Consider the following 19,297-nt stretch of genomic DNA (forward strand, 5'->3'; position numbering starts at 1 on the left):
TCCTCCCTGGTCTTCCTGCCCCCTGCAATTGTCCTGGGCCCTGATCCCTTCCTGTCCTCAGACTATCTGAGGTTTACACACCTCCCACTTACTTCTCTGACTTTAGCTCCAGGATCCCAGCACCCCATTTAGTCAACAGGGACTTTCTTGTCTTCGCTCAGAGCATAGGTGTCTGCCCTACTCTCATCCCTTATTGGAAACCAGCCCTGCAGGGTGCTAGCAACACCCCTGGCTCAGGCTCACCTCCTGCAGGAAGTCCTCCCAGACCATTTCAGCCCACAACTACTTGCTCATGTTGACTTCCAGAAAACACACATCAAGGTGTTTTTTTTTTAACGAAACTACAGTTTTTCAGTGTCTAAGTTTGTTGCTTTTTCCATAAATTTGCCACCTAAGATAGTTGAGAGTTGAGAAGATGTTAAATGATTTATGGGAGAATCTGACAACTGAAATTGCTAGCTGGGTCACCTTGGAATAAGTAACTGGGCTCCTATGAGCTTCAGTCTCTTCATCAGGGATGAAGATAGGGTACCTACCTCAAGCAGTGGCATGGGGACTAACGAATCCTAGAAAATACGCTTGGCATGGGGCTGACCCTCAAGACTCCCTCTGTCCCCAGTCTCCCAGAGCACGCTCACATGCTCCTCCCAAGGCTGCATCCAAGGGTTGTCCAGCCCTGCCCATTGTGACCCAATGAGCTTCCCCAGACAATGCTGTCACAATGGTCCCCCAGCCATCTGGTGGCAGCTGGCAGAAAAATCAAGAGCAAGACCATAGGATCCTGCCTCCTGAGAGTTCAGAGAGCCTGCCTGCCAAGTGATTTGACTTTATTTTTTCTTCAGACTTTTATTTATTTAAGTGTGTTTTTCTAGGATCCATTAGCGCTGAGTCAAGTAGTTGTTTCTATCTAGTTGTGGAGGGCGTAGCTCACGGTGGCCCATGTGGGGATCGAACCGGCAACCTTGTTAAGAGCACCGTGCTCTAACCAACGGAACTATCCGGCCGCCCCCCGTGACTTGACTTCTTGAAGTCTCGGTTTTGTCATCTGGAAAATGGAGCTGGGAATGGTAACCACTTTGGAAAGCAGCACTGGGGATTTAATGCAGTAGGCTGCTGGTGTCTCTTATTACCATTTCCCCAAGTTTTCTTTCTCATCTGCTTCCTAATCTCCCCACGAAAGATGGGCTAATCTCTGAGTCAGTGCCCACCCCCTCCAGCCCCAAGACCACCAGGAACACACATGTAGTTGAATGAATTTGGGCTTATTACTAGTTGCAGTGAGGGAGAACACACTCGTGGGGAACTGGGGGCATCTTAGGAGGGTGTGAAAAAGGGACTTAGCAGACTTGGGCTTGTCTTAGTTACTTCCGGGGAGGTTTGAGGAAGTGGGGCTTAGCTCTACGCTTGATGCTTTTACTGGTTGGAAGTCTGACTTTCTTTTTTGAGATGATTTGACAAAAAAAAAATAAATAAATAAAATAAAGTATATATATATATATCAACAGAATAAGGGAGATGGGAGTTAATGCTTAATGGGCGCAGTTTCAGTTTGGGATGATGAAAAAGTTCTGAGGTTGGATGGTGGTGATGGTTGCACAACAACCTGAAATCACTTAATACCACTGAACTGGACACTTAGAGATGATTAAAATGGTACATTTTATGTATATTTTACCACAATAAAAACATTTTTAGAAAAGAAAAATCAATTTCTTAAAAAAAAAAAAAAAAAACAGATGAAATAAATATATAAATGTGGTCAACCTGTCTCAGTTCATGATGCCAGAAATAACCTATTGAATAGGTTCTTTTTTCTAATTCAGATATAACTGACATAACACATTGTGAAAGTTTAAGGTTTACAACCTATTGATCTGATACATTTATATTGCAATATGATTGCCATTGTAGCTAACACCTCTAAGGTGTTATGTAATTATCATTTCTTCTAGTTTGGGAACAATTAAGATGTAGTCTCTGAGAAAGTTTAATGTTTATGATACAGTTTTTCTGTCTGTAACCCCTGTACTCAGTAGTAGGTCTCTAGGATTTATTTACTCACAGTGGCCCATGTGGTGATCGAACTGGCAACCCTGGTGCTATTACCACCATGTTCCAACCAACTGAGCTAACTGGCCACCCAGGACTTATTTACTAGTAGGTCCCTTTTCACTAAATTTAAGCAAATTTTTGTTTTGTCTATTGAGTTGAGGTCCTGTCACCTGCTCTCTAGCCCCAAGCCCACCAAAAGGACTGGCAAATATACGTTTCAGCCTAGTCCGCCTGCCTGCTGGAAAAGGAGGACCCACGAGCGTCCTGGGTGCTGTCAGGCAGCAAAGGGGGAGAGGTAACTCTATTTTTGAGGATCTTAACTTGTATAAAACCGTCTAAGGAATGAAGCAAGAATAAAGCTGTGGTTGGTGAAGGAGCAGCAGTGACTCACATTAGTCAGGAAAAGTGAATGCCTGGTCGCGGTTGTGGTTTGGAGAATGCTCAAGTTTTGCCTGGGTTCAGACATGATTACGAGGGGGCTTGTTTTGTCTTGTTCCACCACGGTCACCTAGTGGCCTTGTCTGATGGTGGCATTTTGCGAAATTATTTATGTCCGGCAGGAGAACACCAGGGCCTTGCTCGGACGGCCAGGCGAGCTCCTAGCAACACCAAGGCCAGCTGGGAATGCCAGGCTAGCTCCTATCTCCTTCTCAAAGGTCAAGGTCTGCCCTAACCAGATGGCAGAGGATGTTTGGAGGGCTGGGCAGCGCCTGGGAGGCTCACTGCTGCACCGTTGGTGCCTAGAGCAGGGCCTGGCACACAGTAGGCACCCAGAGAAATGCATTGTGCTTTTACAAGGCTGTCAGGAATAGTACAGGCTCACGAGGAGGGATCCAGCTGCTCATGCAGGCTCTGCAGCCTGAGGCCCTCTTCCCTCTGCAGACCTAGGGCTTGGCTTGGATTTTTTCTGCTGCAGCATCAGTGCCCCTGCACCCTAGTCTTAAGCAAGGAGGACTGTCACAAAGTGACCGTCATGCCAGAGCATCACGTGAAAGGCGTACCCCGTGAACACCCTAACCAGATAACTCCAGATGCAAGGTGGAGTGACCATCTGGACAGCTTTATCGGACTGCAGATGGGTGCACCGCACCCAGTCTCGAACATAAATAACATCAGAGCTCTTTGACAGCTCCTTGCTCAGGCCTCAACTGACGAGCTGATAGCCACATCTGCACTTGGGGTTGGATGTGGGGGTTAAAGAGTCTCGGGATGTTGTGGGGAAGGTAGGCCTGGGGGTGGCAGGGGATTAGGGTCCAGGTGAGAGAGAATGTGGGCTCCCTATGGAGGGTGCTGTGGGCTGGGAAGAAGTGGGGGGATTCAAGGGATATTTTGGTGACTGTTGGGACGTGGGAGGAGTTTGTGTGGAGAGAAAGAGGTAAGCATGATGTCCAGGTCTGCGGCTTGGTGGCTGGGTGGCTGGCAGGTCAGCTGTGAGATGGGGACATGGGAGAGCAAGATGTTTGGGGATGACGCTATGGTCAGTCTGGGACTCGAGCACGAGGGGGCTTGTGGGATGGGCAGGTGGGAGTAGGAGGCAGGTCAGGATTGGCGAGATGGGGAGAGCCAGTGAAGAGGTGGCTAGAGAAGCTGTGGGAGTGGAGTTCTCCTAGGATAGTGTGCATGGAGCTGAGCCGAGAGGACAGGGAGCTGTGCCCTTGTTGTGAGCGGGACGTGGCTATCAGAGTAGCAGTCTCACACGTTTGTGTCTTTCCACAATGTCAGACTTTATTAGAATAAAGCCATGGATCTAGTCCTACCGACTGAGTTTACCACGGGCATTAACCAAGGCTTCGGTCAGAGGATAGTCTCTAATAGTCGAGGTAGAGTGGTTTCACACAAGAAGGTCACACAGGTTTGTACGCAATAGGGTTAGGCAAAGCAAACAGAGTCTCACGAAAGAAGGATGAGAGAGAGTCCGGTGTTCAGCAAGAGTCCCTATGGTGCTGGGGTGCGTAGCCTCAGGCGTCAGGCTAGGCTGGTGAGATGGTCAGGGGACGAGGCTTCAAGTGTTTGGTCTGGGACGAGTGCAGCTGCGGCTGTCAGCTTGTCAGTTGAGGCCTGAGCAAGGAGCCATCACAGAGCTCTGATCTTATGCTCAAGACTGGGTGCGGTGCCACCACCTGCAGCCCGATACAGCCGTCCAGATGGTCACACTCCACCCTGCGTCTGGAGTTATCTGGTTAGGGCGTTCCCTGGGTACGCCTTTCACGTGATGCTCTGGCATGACTGTCACTTTGTGACTGACATAGCTATCAAAATTATTAGCATCCATTTTGTGTTCATAATTAATGCTCTAGTCGGCCTTGCAAACAACGACACTTATTGAGAACCTATTTTGTGCCAGGCAATGGAGCTATAGCTGTGACCAAGACAGATCAACATTCCTGCCCTGGTGGAGTTTACATTCTGTTGAGGAGAGACAACTAGATGAAGCAGCAAAATATACAATTGCATTTGATAGTGTTACAAGCTAAGGAGAAAACTAAGACAGCAGGAAATGTGGGTAGGAAGTGCCCAGGGGGGTGTGATGGGGAGTTCTCAGGAGAAGATGATGTTTGAGTAAACATGAGGAGGAGGTGAGGGAGGGAAACATGCAGGCATCTGGAGGGAGAGCATTCCAGGCAGAGGGAACAGCAAATGCAAAGGTCCTGAGGCAGGATGTGTTGCAATTTCAGACAGGAAGAGTAATAGGAGTTGAAATCTAGAGGAAATATTTTGCAAAAGGTAATCAGTCAACATCATTAGGCATTAGGGAAATGCAAAACAAAACTCTGGTGACATACCACTTCACACCCAGTAGGATGACTATAATAATAATTTTTAAAAGCAAAATAGAAGTGTTGGCAAGAATATGGAGAATGTTGTGCACCACTGGTGGGAATGTAAAATGGTGCAGCCAGTGTGGAAAACAGTCTGGTGGTTCCTCAAAAAGTCAAACACTGAGTTACCATAGACCCAGCAATGACAGTAGGTATCTACCCAGAGGAATTGAAAGCAGGGACTAGAAGAACAATTACATGCACACCCATGTTTATAGCAGCATTATCCACAATAACCAAAAGGTGGAAACAACCTCAGTGCCCATCAACTAATGAAGAGATAAACAAAATGTGGTCCATCCATACAGTGGAATATTATTCATCCATGAAAAGAATGAAATACTGATATAAGCTACAATGTGGATGAACCTCAAAAACATTATGCGTTATACTCAGTGAAACAAACCACACACAAATGGTCGCATATAGTTTGATTCCATTTATATGAAATTTCTAAAACAGGCAAATACATAGACAGGAAGCAGATGGTGGTTGCCAGGGCCTGGGGGAGGAAGGAATAGAGTGATTGATTGCTTGAAAGAGGTACAGGGTCTCCTTGGAAGGTGATGAAAATGTTTTGAAAGGAGTGATGTTTGTACAACACATGAATGTACTAAGTGCCTCTGAATTGTACATTCTAAAATGGTGAATTTTATCTCAGATTAAAAAAAAAGAAACAAAAAATAAAGTAAAATGAAAAAAAGGAAACAGGTCGTGTTCACTTTTAGAAAAAAGTTAATTTTTGGCTAGATAATACATGCATATTGCACAAAATTCAAAAGCTACAAAGTGGTATAGAGGTGGAAATTTAATTTCCTCTCCCCAGCCGCCCAGTTACCGTCTCTGGAGCTGCTCCGGTTACCATATTCTTGTCTATTCTTCCAGAACAATTCTGTTTCCTTAACTTTCTAAAAATGCCTTGTATGATATATTACAACAGCCACACATGCTCACTATACATAAGCCACAATGTGGATGAACCTCAAAAACATTATGCATTATACTCCGTGCAGACAATGCAGAAAGGGTGAAACAGAAATTAAAAAGGAAACTCTCTCCTTGAACCCAAACTAACAGATTGGTGATTTTGCTCGGCACATTTTTTTTGTGGGTGGTTGGGAGGATTGGTTAACTTTGTGGGTTGGTTAACTTTGAGAAGACAAGCCGCGGTGCGGTAGAAGGCAGCGAACTCCCACTACTGTCTTGGGTGCACAGGTCCGCAGAAGCGCACACGTAAGGGACCAACAGCAACAAACTCGGTTTGTCGCTGCAACAGACAAAGGGCCGGCTCAGGGACAAAGGGTCGCAGCCGCGCCTGCGCAGAACTTTACCGGGGCGTGACCTAGCGCCCGGCCCCCCTGGCGCTGCGCGGTGACGTCACGGAGGAGTTGCCATGGCGTCGCTGAGCGGCCTGGCGTCGGCGCTGGAGTCTTACAGGGGCCGGGACCGCCTGGTGAGGATGGGGCGGAGCGCGGCCTGACGTCGTAGAGTTGGGCCAAAGCTCAGAGACCGGGAAACTGAGGCCAGAGAGGGGGCGGAGTCGCTCAGGAAACCCCATTGGAGAGGCCCAAGCTGGGCACCAACCCGGTCTCCTAGCGGTGGACATTTAAGTTATTCCGGCCAACCCGTCGTGGCTGGACATTTACCGTAGTACCAACCAAATCCTCACGCTTGGACATTTAGGATCTGACCAGATCACTGACGCTGGTCACTGGGTTGTCCCAAATAATCTCGTATGAGGCCTTAGGATGTTGTGGGGCTCCCCCTAATGGCTGGAAATTTAGGTTGTAACCACATCCCCTCCCGTTGGGCATTTAGGTTGTTCCATCTGTGCCCAGGGAGTCAGATTCTCAGTCCCAAACAGTCTCTCACACAGGTAGGCATTTCTGCTGTTCCAGGCAATTAGGTGGCTGGGCAATTATTAGGTTCCAACCAAATCCCCTCGGATTGGGCATTCAGGTTTTAACACCCCCACCCACCCACCCTCCGCGCCCAAGTTGGACATTTAAATTGTAGCATTTTTGCCATTACAAAGGGGCTGAACAGAGATTACAAGTGAAAATAATATATAACATATATATATATAATAATATATAAAACAGGAAAAAGCAATTTCTGAAAAACAGATGAAATAAAGATAGAAGGGTGGTGAAGCTGACCCAGTTCACGATGTCCCAAATCACCCACTGTGTGGGTCCCTTCTCACTAAAACAATTCAAGCAAATTATCCTTTTGTCTGCTGGGATGAGGCCGATCATATCCCCACACCCCAGCTTGATGCAAATAACATTTCTACCTAGTCCTCCTGCCTGCTGGGAACAGGAGGACCCAGGAGGTGGGAAATGGGGTTTCGTGTTCTTGTCCCCATCACATCTGCCTCCAAAGGCTGTGCCCCTCAGTGACATGAGCCAGTACTCCCTTAGAGCCTCCTCAGAGCCTTCTGGACAATGATGTCATGCTTTTTCATTTGTCCCACCTACACGTGTTTTTTTTTTTTTTTTCCAACTTTCAGCTTTTATTAAAATCTTGTTGATTTAGACTCTTCCACTTGCTCATCCCATAGGGCCCAGGGCCGGCTTCGTCCAGGAGCTGGGTCATGCTGACAGCTTCTGCTTTCCCACAGATCCGAACAGTGGGGTACTGCTGCCAGCTAGTTGGAGGGGTCCTGGTCGAACAATGTCCGGCCAGGTCAGAAGTGGGGACGCGCCTGTTGGCGTTGTCCTCCCAGCTCAGCCACTGCAGGACCATCCTTCGACTCTTCGATGACTTGGCTATGTTTATGTACACTAAGCAGTACGGCCTGGGGGCAGAGGTAATGGGGTATGTGCGGCTGTGGGAGGGGGAGCAGACTCCAGGAAGCTGGTGTTTTATGGACTGGTCTAAATGAGTTATTTCTTTTCAATTTTGCTTTCTTTTTGGAGATGATCAGACGTTCTCATTTTAATTTAAATTTTAAAAATATCTAATATGTTCACACATCCCTAAAGAGTATATAATTAATAAAAAATCTCTCTCCTTCCTTTTTCCCAGTCCCTAGTTTTCCTCCTCAGAGGCAGCTACTGTTCTCAGTTTCTTGTGTTTTCTTCCTGAGGTCTCCTGTACCCACACAGGCAAATACACGTTGTTTACATGAATCGTTGGGTACCACTGACACTCTTCAGCCACTTACTTTTTTCACTTAGTATAGCTTGGAGGGCATTCCGTATCAGTTCAAAAAGATGTCCTTCCTTCTTAATGGCCACATAGCACTCTACTATGGAGTAGAACAGGGATTTATTTAACCGATCCTCTGGTGCTGGACATGTAGATTTATTTATAACATTTTGCTGTCACAGCACTACTGCATCATTCCACATGAGTGCCAATAGGTCTGTGCTCCTCACTCAGGGGAGAACTTGTCCCCCTAGGGGACATTTCACCAGGGGATGGGCTGACAAGCTGCCTTGGGGTGACCTGCCCATTCCGCCTGCACTCTCAGGGCCCCCACTCTATACTCAGATGCTCTCCTGTTCTGCTTTGGTGCCCCTGGCCTGATCGTCCCCTCTCCAGTGTCTCCCTGGACCTGCCTCCAGTTTTGACACCCATTTCCTATCCTCTTGGCTTAGGGCACACTTGCTATACATACCTGGAGGACCCCCTCCCCCAAACATCTCCTCTGCAAAGACTCCCTTGAGTCCTCAGGAAAGGGGTGGGGGCCTCTGTATATCCCTCAGCCAGAACAAGAGCCCCTTTTGTTAGTCCCATGTTTGTGTGTCTGGGTTCCCCCTGCCCCTCTGAGTGTGTCTGTCTCCCCACATAGGCTGGGAACTCCCTGTTTCTCAGAAAATGGAGGGGGGAATGAGCGCAGCGCATTAGAATGGGGACATGGGGGGGCTGTCCTCATGGAGGTGTGAAATGTGTCAGAATGCACCAGAAGGTCTCAGGCGGGATGGGGGAACTGGAGTGAGTTCAGAACCCCACTGAGGCAGGATCACAGCTGGCCAGAAGGAAGGAGGGGACAGCATCACCAAGCATTGATGGGGGTGAAGAGGGGGTTGCTGGGAAGACAGATGGGGGGGCAGGCAGCTAAGATAAGGAGGGTAAAGGCAGGGAAGTGATGGACAAAGCTGGGGGACCCCACCAGCTTGTCGGCCTCGAGGGACAGGGGCCTGAGGGGGCGTGGTCTTGAGGAGGCATGGTCATGAGGGGCGGGCCTGTGAATGTAGCCCCAGGGACCAGGCTCCTGCAGCCTCTATTTCTCTGCCGGGCTGGGTGCAGGCGGTGCGGTTCAGAATTCAGGTTTGTGGGCGTGGGTACAGTGCAGGACAGACAGCCCTCGAGGGTTCTGCAGTTCAACGGCTTGAGGCCCTTCTCTGTATGAGGTGGGGCAGGTGGCCGCTTACCCTAAGCACCTCACTTTGCCTGTTCGTGGGGATGGTGACCCAAGCAATGCAGCGTAGTACAGCCTGGTATTGGCACCCTGTCCCGCTCTGCCTGGTCAGGCTTCTCCGCGGGCCTGCCTGCCTGCCTTGCTCCCCTCTCGGTCCTGTGGCAGAGTGGCTGGAAGTCTGTGGTGGGGCAGGGAGGCTGTGAGGCAGGGCGTCCCAAGTCATCCTACAAGGGGATCATCTGGGAACTTAAAAAAAATGTAAGGTTTTGTTGGCAGGGTCTGGGCCCCTAATATGGGCAGTGGGTAGGTCCCACCCAGGCCCATCCCCCTCTCTCCTGGTCCTGCAGGAAGACGATGTCTTTGTCCGCTGTGTATCTGTCCTGAGCAACTTGGCCGACCAGCTGTACTACCCCTGTGAGCACATTGCCTGGGCTGCTGACGCCAAGGTCCTCCACGTGGACTCTGCTTGGTGGTGGTCGCTGAGCACGGCCCTCTGGGGCCTGTCCCTGCTCCTGGGGATTGCCAGGTAAGCAGTGCACTGCCCACCAGCAGGCTGGAAGAGGGCACCTGAGGTACCTGGGTGGGCTGACAGACAGGCTGGAAGTGTCTGGGTTGTGCCACTCCTACTTTTCCTCCTCTGGTCACCACCTCACTCTGGCTGCTGTAACAGGACTACAATGTGGTGGCTTTAAACAACATGAGCTGATTATCTTACAGTTCTGGAGGTCAGAAGTCCAAAATGGGTCTCACTGGGCTGAAATCAAGGACAGGGCCGTGATCCTTCTGGAAGCTCCAGGGGAATATCTGCTCCTTGCCTTTTCCAGCTTCTAGAATTCCTTCCTGTTTTCCTTGGCTCGTGGCCCCTTTCTCCATCTTCGAAGTGCATCACTCCAGCCTCTGCTTCCGTCGTCAAGACTCCTTCTCTGACTCACCTCCTGCCTCACTCTTATGAGGATCCTTTAACCTCTCATCTGAAGACCCTTAACTCAGTGCCATCTACAAAGTCCTTTCTGCCATGTAAGGGTCCTGGGGCTTAGGATGTGGACATCTTTGGGGGCTATGATTGTGTCCACTGGGTCCAGGAAGAAGAAATAACTCTATGGCCTGGACAGAAGTGGCAGGGCTGGCTGCCTGTACCTGGGTCCTGCTTGCATTGTCATCAGCAAATATCCCCAGATAAACAGCCAGGAATTCCCTGACTGGCTCCATGCTTCTGAAAACCGTAAGGTTTCTAGAACTCTCAAATAATTGTTTCCTCCCACATATTTTCCTGTCTGAAAATTTGCTGAGCAGATTTGTTCTGAGTCCCCTGCCCCAGAAAGCACAGGCAGAGCGGGACCTCCCCTGGCCAAGTTTCGTGGAAGTGAAGGTCTCTTGGATCCCTGAAGGGGAGCCCCTGACCTTGGGGGTGGGCAAGGCCCACATCTGCTGTCACTTGTCTCTGGGCAAGACACTCACGCCGTGTTACTGATGCGCTAATTATACACTTCTTGTAGACAGTCTGGAAAATGAACAAATCCAAAGTAGAAGATTCAAATCACCCAGTCTGGTGATCCCCCCTCTATACTTGGTGACGCTTCCCAGCCTTTGATCTTACACTGCGGACACATTTTTACTCACCTCTGATCTTATTTCAAGGACGCAGCTCCTTCTTGATCCCAGCTCTCTTCCTGGTCATGGTCACTTGTCAGTGTGTCAGGAGCTTGCTTCCCCTGTCTCCTCCTGGCGTTGACCTTCCCCATGTGCTCCGTGTCTCTGGCAGGGGCCCGGGCTGGGCTCTGGACTCCTGCGGCTGTAGTTCCCAGGGGAGCCCTGGCTCATGGCCTCTCCTCAGAGTGCCCTGTGACCTCTGGCCCCAAGAGACCTACCATTCCTGTTTTAGGAGCAGCCTTGGTTTCATTCATATTAAAAAAGTAGATTTTAAATTTTACAACAGTTTAAGGTCCACAGTAAAATTGAGCTGAAAGTAAAGAGATTTCCCACACACCCCTGCCCCCTGCAGCTTCCCCCAATGCCAACATGGCACCAGAGTGGCACCTTTGTGACAGTTGAACGTACATTGACACGTCATCATCACCCCGAGTCCATGGTCTACATTAGGGGTCACTGTTGCACATTCCATGGCTTTGGACAAATGTATGACAACACGTGTCTACCACTGGACTGTCACACAGAGTATTTTCACTGCCTTAAAAATCCTCTGAGTTCTGCCTACTATTGCATTCATTTTCAGAGCGTGTATTTTTTCCATCATTTTTCTATTTGCTGTGAGGAACGGTGTGGGGGTCGGGGAGCATTTGGTGTGAACTGGTTGCCAGGTTGCCAGAGAATCCCCCGGGAGGTGGCTGAAATGCAGATGCCTGGGCCAGGCACCCAGAGGATCTGATTCCATGGGGCTGGTGGCCTCTAGGAATCATCATTTTCCCTAGTGCCCCAGGTGGCTGTGCTGCAGATCCACTTACCTCACTGCAGGTGCTTCCCTGTGTCCTCTAGTCTCTGGGGACGTGTCACTTGGATGGGTCCACAGTGGCTGAAGTCTGGCTGGGGTCAGCCCCGCAAACGGCAGGAGGGCTGACCTCAGCACAGTCACATCCCTGCCTACTCCCCAGCCCAGGCTGCACAGTGCAGGGGCCAGGCGGGCAGCCGGGCGGGCAGTCCTGGGGGAGCTACAGGCTGCTCGCCTGCTGGCCGCTTCCTCACCTAGAGACACCAGCTCTCAGGGGCCCAGATGGTTGGCAGACTCACCTCACACAGAATGGTTGGAGCCACTTGGTAGAGAGCTCGGCACACGTTACAGGGAACCTGTGGCCGCAGTGGCAGGAGGCAGGCGGCAGAGCCTCCTCTTGGGCCGGCATTGGGGATCAAAGCCCTGCGCCCCCACTCTGCTCTCGCGCCTCCTGTGGAGTGTCCTCTCATCCTCTGTGGTGTTGCAGGTCCCTGTGGATGGTCCTGAAGCTGAGAAAGAAGCTGAGGAGCCCCATGGAGGCCTTCACCAGGTACGTGTGGGGTTTTGTCCAGGAGAAAGGCTGGCTTCCTCTCCTGCAGGCTGGGGCCCCGTGGGTTTCCCCAGCCGGGAGGTGCTCAGAGTCACCACCAGTTAGTTACCAGCCCCGCCCCTGTGCAGGGCCCGTGCTGGGGCGGGATGGGCACCAGCTCACCGGGCCTCACGCAGCCTCCAGGTGGATGGTGGTCCTCGTACAGGTGAGGAAACTTAGGCTCACTTGAGGCCCCAGAGGCAGGAAATAGCAGAGCCAGGCCTTCATGGCTGTGCTCCCAGCAGAGAGCGTGATGGGTGATGGAGTCAGTTTCCTGAGGACCATCATCACTGTCAGTCTCTTCATGGGAAAGAACTGGAACCTGCCCACTGACCGGCCCCCACCCCACCTCCCGGACTGATCCCAGGGCGTTGGGAGGCCTGAGGTGTGGCTGCCAGTCATGCCCTGTGCATGCTGGGGGCTCCCTTTGGGGGTTGTGATGGGGACCCCTCCTCACTCACAGGTGGGGCCTGTGGTCACTCATTTCCCTTCCCCAAACGTCTCCTCTTTGCTCCCACAGCCAGCTGCCCCCGAGCAAGTGGAGGGCCATGGAGGCCCAGATCCAGTCGGAGGTGCTGACTGTCCTGAGTAACCTCGCTGACCTGGCGAACGCTGTGCACTGGCTGCCCCCGGGTGTCCTGTGGGCCGGCCGCTTCCCGCCGTGGCTAGTGGGCCTCCTGGGCACCGTCTCTTCCCTCCTCAGCGTGTACCAGGCAGTCCGGGCTGGTGGCCGGGCCAATGCCACCACGCCCTGACATAGCCTGAGGGTGTGTGCATACCGCTGGGACCCCGATGGAGGGACCCTTCCCACAGAGCAGAAATCACCCGGGCAGGGGGCTGGGTCTCTCACTGAGCAAATCAAGGCCTGGTGTGGGGAGATGCAACCCAGAGAACTCATGGAGCAGCCTGGGGCGCGAGCCCATGGTGGAGCGGGGGTGAGGTCTCCTAGGGGCCTTTCCACACAGGTCCCAGGATGTGCATGCAGAGGCCTGTCTCAGTGGAGTCCTGCTTTGTCCCCTCGTATCCTGTATTCACATAAATCCAGGGGGGCCACAATCATTTGTGCCGAGTGGGCCTTAAGAAAGCTGACAATCAATTAAATACATGGTGCTGGTGCCAGGCCCAGGTGTGGGTCCTTTTTCCTAAACTCAGCGGCTCGCCCCTCCCGTCCCCTGGCCCACTCCCATGCCCCTCTCTCCAGGCCGGGGTGCCTGTATCTTATTTTATGGAGGGCGTGCAGGTGCCACCTCTGGATGTGGCAGCCCATGTGCCTGGGATGTTTCCTGTGGGATGGAGCCACAGTGGGAAAGCACCCCTCCCAGCCCACCTTCTGGAACCTCCTTGGCCGGGGGGTTCTCTCTGGCTGCTGGCACAGCCCGCTGCCCCAGAGCGGCCTTCAGCCATGGAGGGCAGTTCTATCCCAAAGTCACGGGCACCTTGCCACCGATGCCTCCCACCAAGCCACGCCGTGCCTTCTCCTGGAAACCACGGGGTGCTTTTTGTGGCCAAAACAGCAGACGCTCAGCCATAGCTCAGACCAGGGCCGGTGTAAGCATTTCCTGGGCTGAGCCAGGGCTGGGCTGCGCAGGCTCCCGTCCCACACCTCATGGAGACTGGCAGGGTGGGGTGCGTTTTCAGTATGACAGAGGCTGTGTGTGTGGCCTCGGTAGATGGTGGCCAGCCCGTGCCTGCCCGTTGCTGTGGATGTGTCCTCGGAGCCTCCACTGCCGAGTCCCAGCGGCAAAGTGGAGGGAATCAGGCTCTGCCTTATGTCCCCACGTACTGGGATGCCAGGTGTTTGCAGTCCCTGAAACCTCATGTGATTTCAACCACAGCTTGTTTTTGCAGGGAAGCTAGGTGTCTGGGAATGGCTGGGATGGAGGGCTGCTCGGAGCAACATAGGGTGCAGAAGAGACCCCCACCCTGCCCTTGGCCGAAGTGCCTCTGGATTAGGGGTGGGACGCCAGGCTAGGTCAGTCTCCCCATCCCTCTTGTAAAGAGGGGTGCCCTTCCCAGCACCCGAGGAACCAGTGAAATTAGGGCAGGGGTCAGAGCAGCACCTGCCTACCTGTCTAGAGACTCAGAGTGAATACCTGTATGGCACGCAGTGTCTGTGGGGAACTCACGTGAACACTGGAATATGTGACACATCAGGTCACAGTTATCCCAAAAGGCTGGTATCCCTGTGGGCCTGAGCAGAGCCAGCTGCCAGGGTTCCGGCTGCAGCTCCTGGGCAGTCAGGGCTGGCACTGAGGTAGTGCTGGGGCCACCGCTGCCCAGACCCACTGCTGGGCAGTGCAGACAACCCCACCTACAAGGTGGCCACACCCCCTGCCCACCACCCTTCCTGGGCTGGCAGGATGCAGGGAGCACATCTACTGCAAACTTGGTCCGCTCAGGGAGCAGGGGGCTGACATCCTAGGACCACAGGGACAGGCCTAAATTGGAGGGGACCCAGCAGAGCAGGACTTGGTGGCATTCCCCATTATTGTCTGGGGCTTTCCCAGAGGGAACCAGAGCAGGCTAAGGCGCCAGGCTCCTCTGTGCGCTCTCCTGGCTCATCACACCATTCACAACAGGCCTGGGGTACAGGCAGCTGATTCCAGCTGGACTTGAGGCCACATCACTTGCCTAGGAGGTGTGCCCGCATCCCTGCACTCCCCATTTCAGCCGCAGGGCAGGAGTGCTGTGGTGTCACTCTCACCCAGCAGGAGGTGACAGCAGTGGAAGGGGCTCCTATGGTATCCTGGGCCCACGGGGAAGGCTGGGACGTCACAGCCTGGTTTTCAGGTAGGCCTTGCACTTGACGTCCAGGCCTTCCCAAGTTCCTATTGCAGCAGAGACTCTGAGGGGGGGTCCTGCCTAGTGAGGTGAGCCCCCTTAGGGAGCCTCCACCATTATAGCAGTGATGTTTGGTTAGTTCCTACAACAAAGCCCCAAAGAACAGCCACTCCTGTCGGCTCATCTTAAGACACTTTTATTGCTAGAATCAGGTCTTAAGTTCTAAGGTGGTTCTGAAATATCTCGCATGAGGAAATGCTGCAATCATTGTAAGAATCATCGTCAGGTGGATGAAGATCACAGTCACGATTTACGAAAACGTGCACAATCCCACAGGAATAAGAACATTGGCTTGGCCACTAACTTTACAAATAGAATTGGTACCCAGGCGTGACCTCAGGGCACTGGCCAGAGAAGATGTGCCGATGGCCTGCCTTGCTGCGTGGCACGACTGGAGACCCCTCAGCCGCGAGGTGAAGTGCTGGTTCCCACCACATGGCCAAGAGGAAATCCTTTGGACTCATCATCCGAGGAATTGTGGCATCTTGGAGGGTGCAAGCAGAGCCCATGGACAGGGGAGCGCGGCCTCGACTCATCCAGCACAGAGGGCCCAGGAATGTTCTCTTCACAATAGGACGGGAATGTTAAGTTGACTTTTCTAAAGTGCTGATTTGTCTCAGTACCAAAACACAAAACACTGATTAGACATGGCATAGATGAGCGCTGATGTGTCACGGGGCCAGGAAGCTTCTCCTGCTCCTCGCTGACACTGCAGGCCCCGCGGGGGTGTGGGGAGGGCCTGGGAGGAAGTCTGGGGGACAAGGGTGAGGATGCCATGTCTTTCACTGCTCTGCAGGGGCTGTGAATTGCCGTTTTCAGTTCCTTGTCACTGACTGGCTGTGTCGCCTTGACACTGATGCCCCACTCCTGGGCAGCCCAAGACCCAATCCTCTTGCCAACGCTTCAGGAGGTGCTGGGCTCTGGGTCCAGTGTGCGGAACCGGGGTGTAGGAAAAGGGGGCAATGTTCCCCCTTTTCCACCCCAGCACCCAAGCTTGAGTTTGGCCAGAGCTGGAACTCAGATCTGACCCAATCGCCACCCCTGGACATGTGACACCATCCACAACATTTATAGCCTGGCGACCCTTGCCCTCCTCTAGGGGAAAACTGACAGCTACAACAGCTGACTCGATACGAGGCGCCTGTGAGGTGGCCACCTGTCCATTTGAGGTCTCTAGGCCATGTGTGATCCCTCCAGTGTTTCACCATCAGCAGCCTGGACCTGGCAGCCCCACTGCTCTGCTCCTCATACCAGCATCTGCACGGGAAGGCTTCCCCGGGACAACTGACCCATCTCACGGGGACTGAGGACCCTCTGCCTGGGGCTGGGACCTCTGGGTGTGCACTGGCCCTGGCTGAGCTCTCTGGCCAGCTGAGCGCTGGGAGAGCCACACCCACTCGGTAAGGCGCCTTGGGAAAGCACCGAGTTGGTCAGCAGCAGGTTTTAAAAACCTCCGCCAAATTCAAATGAGTCAGTCAGACCCTTTCAAGAGCAGCCCTGACCGTCCAGAACCCACCCAGAGTGCCATCGGCCATGTTCTCCAGCTGCTCTGTCCCCAGGCAGGCTGTGTGCTGCCCTTGTCTGAGCCCACACCCTGGCTTTGAGGTTCATCATGAACCACGTGGATCTCTGCTGATTCTGCAGACAGACAGCTGACACCGACACCACCCGGCCTTTTCTGTGCCCTAATGACAGGCTCTAGAGCTCCAGCATCTCCTAGTGGCTGTGGAGCCCGCTCTGGTGCCAGCACCTCCTTTTCAGACTGGGGTCTGGCCTGTCATCAGGCTCCATGTGGAACCACCATTTGTCTCTACCTTGGAAGAATGCTGTGGGGTTGACCTCTCCCTACCCAAAGGGGTGCTACGATTTAAATCAGCTCCTTGGGTTAGCTCTGGTTGAACTTTCGATTAAAAATGTTCCTGTGTGTGTGTGTGTGTGTGTGTACATGTGTGTATATATGTATGTATACATATATACATATATATACATACATATATATATATATATATATATGTATGTGTATATATATATATATATATAAAAGAGGTTTAGAAAGTTACCCAGGCACCACTGCAGATCCTATAGGAAGAGCCTAGAGACGACAGGTCAGCCCTGACCCTGACCCTGACCCCGACCCCAACCCCGGCCAGGCAGTCATCGTGGTGGTTTGCTGGGCAGGGAAAAGGGACAGCTGGGTGGTTCCCCAGAGAGCACAGAGGGTGTACAGGACAGGGAAGGGTCTGCACCTCGAGCCACACCCCCTAGAAGAAGATGACATCTTCCTTGCTGGCTTCTTCCTTGTTGAGTGGTGTGGGGTGCGCTGGCATGGGTGGGAAGGATGCCCCACCGGCCTTGAGGGGGAAGCACTCGGGGGACACATCAGCTGGGGCTGGGCTCGGGGCTTGGCAGGAGGGGTCTGGAAGAGAAGGGTGTGGGGTGTCAGCAGCCACCGGGCACTGAGGGTGGTCCCCCTGCCCTGGCAGCCGGGCTCACCTGCGGGGGGCACGGAGCTGTGGCTGCTGAGCTGGCTGGGACTCAGCGAGCAGCGATTCCGAGAGGTGCTCTCATCCTTGCCCATGAACTTGCTGAGAAGGAGCTGCTGCTTCAGGTCGAACGAGGCTGAAAGGGAGGGTGCAGCCTGAGGCGCTTGGCTTTGCTGCAGGCACACACGGGGCCCCTTACCTCGGCTGGGGTCTTCCCCCCATTGCTCAGCACTTCCCACTGCGCTGGTGCCCAGGGACAGGTCCTGCTCAGACAGTAAGCCCCAAGTACAGTGACACAAAACCTAGGAGAATAGCCCCCAACTGTCCCTAGAGGGGCCCTGGAGTAATTTCAACCTCTGGACCCAGTGGTCCTGGGATATAGGTCGTGCTTCCCGGGAACGTCCTTGGGAGGGCTCCCCCACCAGCACTTGCTTGCTCACAGCACCCAAGGGAGCCCCTGGGCTTTCTCTACTACAGGGTGCCCTGGGGCAAGGGCCTAGGGTCCCCCCTGTGGAAGGAGGACACTGGGTAGAGCCCTTGGCCCCTGGATTGACATGAGGTGGAGCTTGGGTGGGGAGCATTAGCGTCAGTCCCCATGCTGTCCCTCAGTGACTGGGGTTCTCTGACTTCTTGCTTCTGGTGACCACCTCTCTAAGAGTCTCCACATTCCCTTTTTTCTGAATAGCCCAGATGCTCCCTTGTCCCATTTTCAGTTTGAGAACCAAGGTGGGAAAAGGACCTGGGGTTTGTCATGTCAGTTTTGTTTCTTGAGACGAAAGACCTCCACATGGCGGGGCTGGTGGCAGCCTCAGCCTCATTGCCAGCTCTACTTTCTAGTTTCCTCCCGGCGCCCCTGTCAGAGGATGACCCTGGGGTCCTGTTTTTATTTGCCCACAAGGAGCCGCTCTGGTGTCACAAAATGGCCCACAATGGGACCTCCCAGTCCAGGTCAAAGGGCCTGGCAGGCACCAGACATCACCCACCTCCCGGAGATCACTCATTCCTGATGACGGCTTGGCCTGCTGTACCCCTGCCCTGCCCCCAAGTGCAGGATTCACCTGAACTCTCGCTGCGCTGGGAGCCCCTGCTCTTGCCGCCCTTGTCCTTGCTGCCCTTGGTGGAGGCGGCCAGCTTGGTGGGGATCTGCTGTTGCACGGCTGTCTGTCTCTGGATCTGGTTGGTGGCGCTGAGCAGCTGGATAGGCACGTCGCTCTTAGCCGGTCGGCTGTCAGCCGGGGCGCTGTCCCGACGAGCCACCTCGGAGCGCTCGGGAAACTCAGGTCCAGTGCCAGACAGCAGCACGCTTACCCGGGGCCCTGGAACTTTGACCATGGCTGTGGGGCCTTCCAGCCCTTCCCCGTTAAAGCTGGGGGGCTGGTTTGGGGGCTGGGCCTGAAAGAGTGACAGAGGACACATCCCACTGCTGGTTCCTCTTGGAAGCCCTCCCTGGGGCCCACGAGAAGCCACTCTGCTCAGCACAACCCACCCAGCTCCTGGGCCAGGGCCCCTCAGTGTCCTAGCTGGGAGGGTGTGACCTAGGGGCACGCCCAGTGCTGGGCCCCACGGAGCTGCCATTCATGGCCTATCCCCAAAATACACCACAGTGCTGGCACGCTCACGTGCACACACACGGTTATCATACACACACTTGTGTGCGCTCGCACAACTCATACTTGTATACATATATACACGCACATT

At 53.2% G+C, this 19,297-nt stretch overlaps 2 protein-coding genes across 10 annotated transcripts in view; one reads left to right on the plus strand and one right to left on the minus strand.

Annotated features, from left to right (window-relative positions):
- Nucleotides 1–6,199: 6,199 nt before the first annotated feature.
- On the plus strand, nucleotides 6,200–13,396 carry PEX11G (peroxisomal biogenesis factor 11 gamma). The gene is made up of 5 exons (XM_019757603.2): nucleotides 6,200–6,324; nucleotides 7,495–7,683; nucleotides 9,588–9,766; nucleotides 12,174–12,236; nucleotides 12,796–13,396. The coding sequence occupies exons 1-5, from the start codon at nucleotides 6,265–6,267 to the stop codon at nucleotides 13,028–13,030; spliced, it is 726 nt and encodes a 241-aa protein (XP_019613162.1). The 5' UTR covers nucleotides 6,200–6,264; the 3' UTR covers nucleotides 13,031–13,396.
- A 1,840-nt stretch (nucleotides 13,397–15,236) lies between these two features.
- ARHGEF18 (Rho/Rac guanine nucleotide exchange factor 18) overlaps nucleotides 15,237–19,297 on the minus strand; it is an 84,849-nt gene continuing 80,788 nt past the window's right edge. For 6 of the 9 annotated variants that reach the window (XM_074337756.1, XM_074337757.1, XM_074337758.1 and 3 more), the window contains 3 exons: nucleotides 18,658–18,991; nucleotides 17,610–17,735; nucleotides 15,237–17,532 (listed from right to left, as the gene is read on the minus strand). In XM_074337756.1, the coding sequence (XP_074193857.1) occupies nucleotides 17,378–17,532; nucleotides 17,610–17,735; nucleotides 18,658–18,991 (615 nt within the window). In that variant the 3' untranslated portion in view covers nucleotides 15,237–17,377. Of the gene's footprint in view, nucleotides 17,533–17,609; nucleotides 17,863–18,657; nucleotides 18,992–19,297 lie in introns of those variants that run through there. The other 3 variants (XM_074337754.1, XM_074337760.1, XM_074337759.1) reach the window with 2 other exon arrangements.

This window comes from Rhinolophus sinicus, linkage group LG07, assembly GCF_036562045.2.
Source record: "Rhinolophus sinicus isolate RSC01 linkage group LG07, ASM3656204v1, whole genome shotgun sequence".
NCBI classification, from domain to species: domain Eukaryota; kingdom Metazoa; phylum Chordata; class Mammalia; order Chiroptera; family Rhinolophidae; genus Rhinolophus; species Rhinolophus sinicus.

Bases quoted from the DNA above. Each gene is read 5' to 3' on its own strand.
- PEX11G (XM_019757603.2), top strand. From the start codon at position 6,265: ATGGCGTCGCTGAGCGGCCTGGCGTCGGCGCTGGAGTCTTACAGGGGC. The intron at 6,325-7,494 runs GTGAGGATGGGG...GCTTTCCCACAG, and splicing joins ACAGGGGCCGGGACCGCCTG to ATCCGAACAGTGGGGTACTG. The intron at 9,767-12,173 runs GTAAGCAGTGCA...GTGGTGTTGCAG, and splicing joins CTGCTCCTGGGGATTGCCAG to GTCCCTGTGGATGGTCCTGA.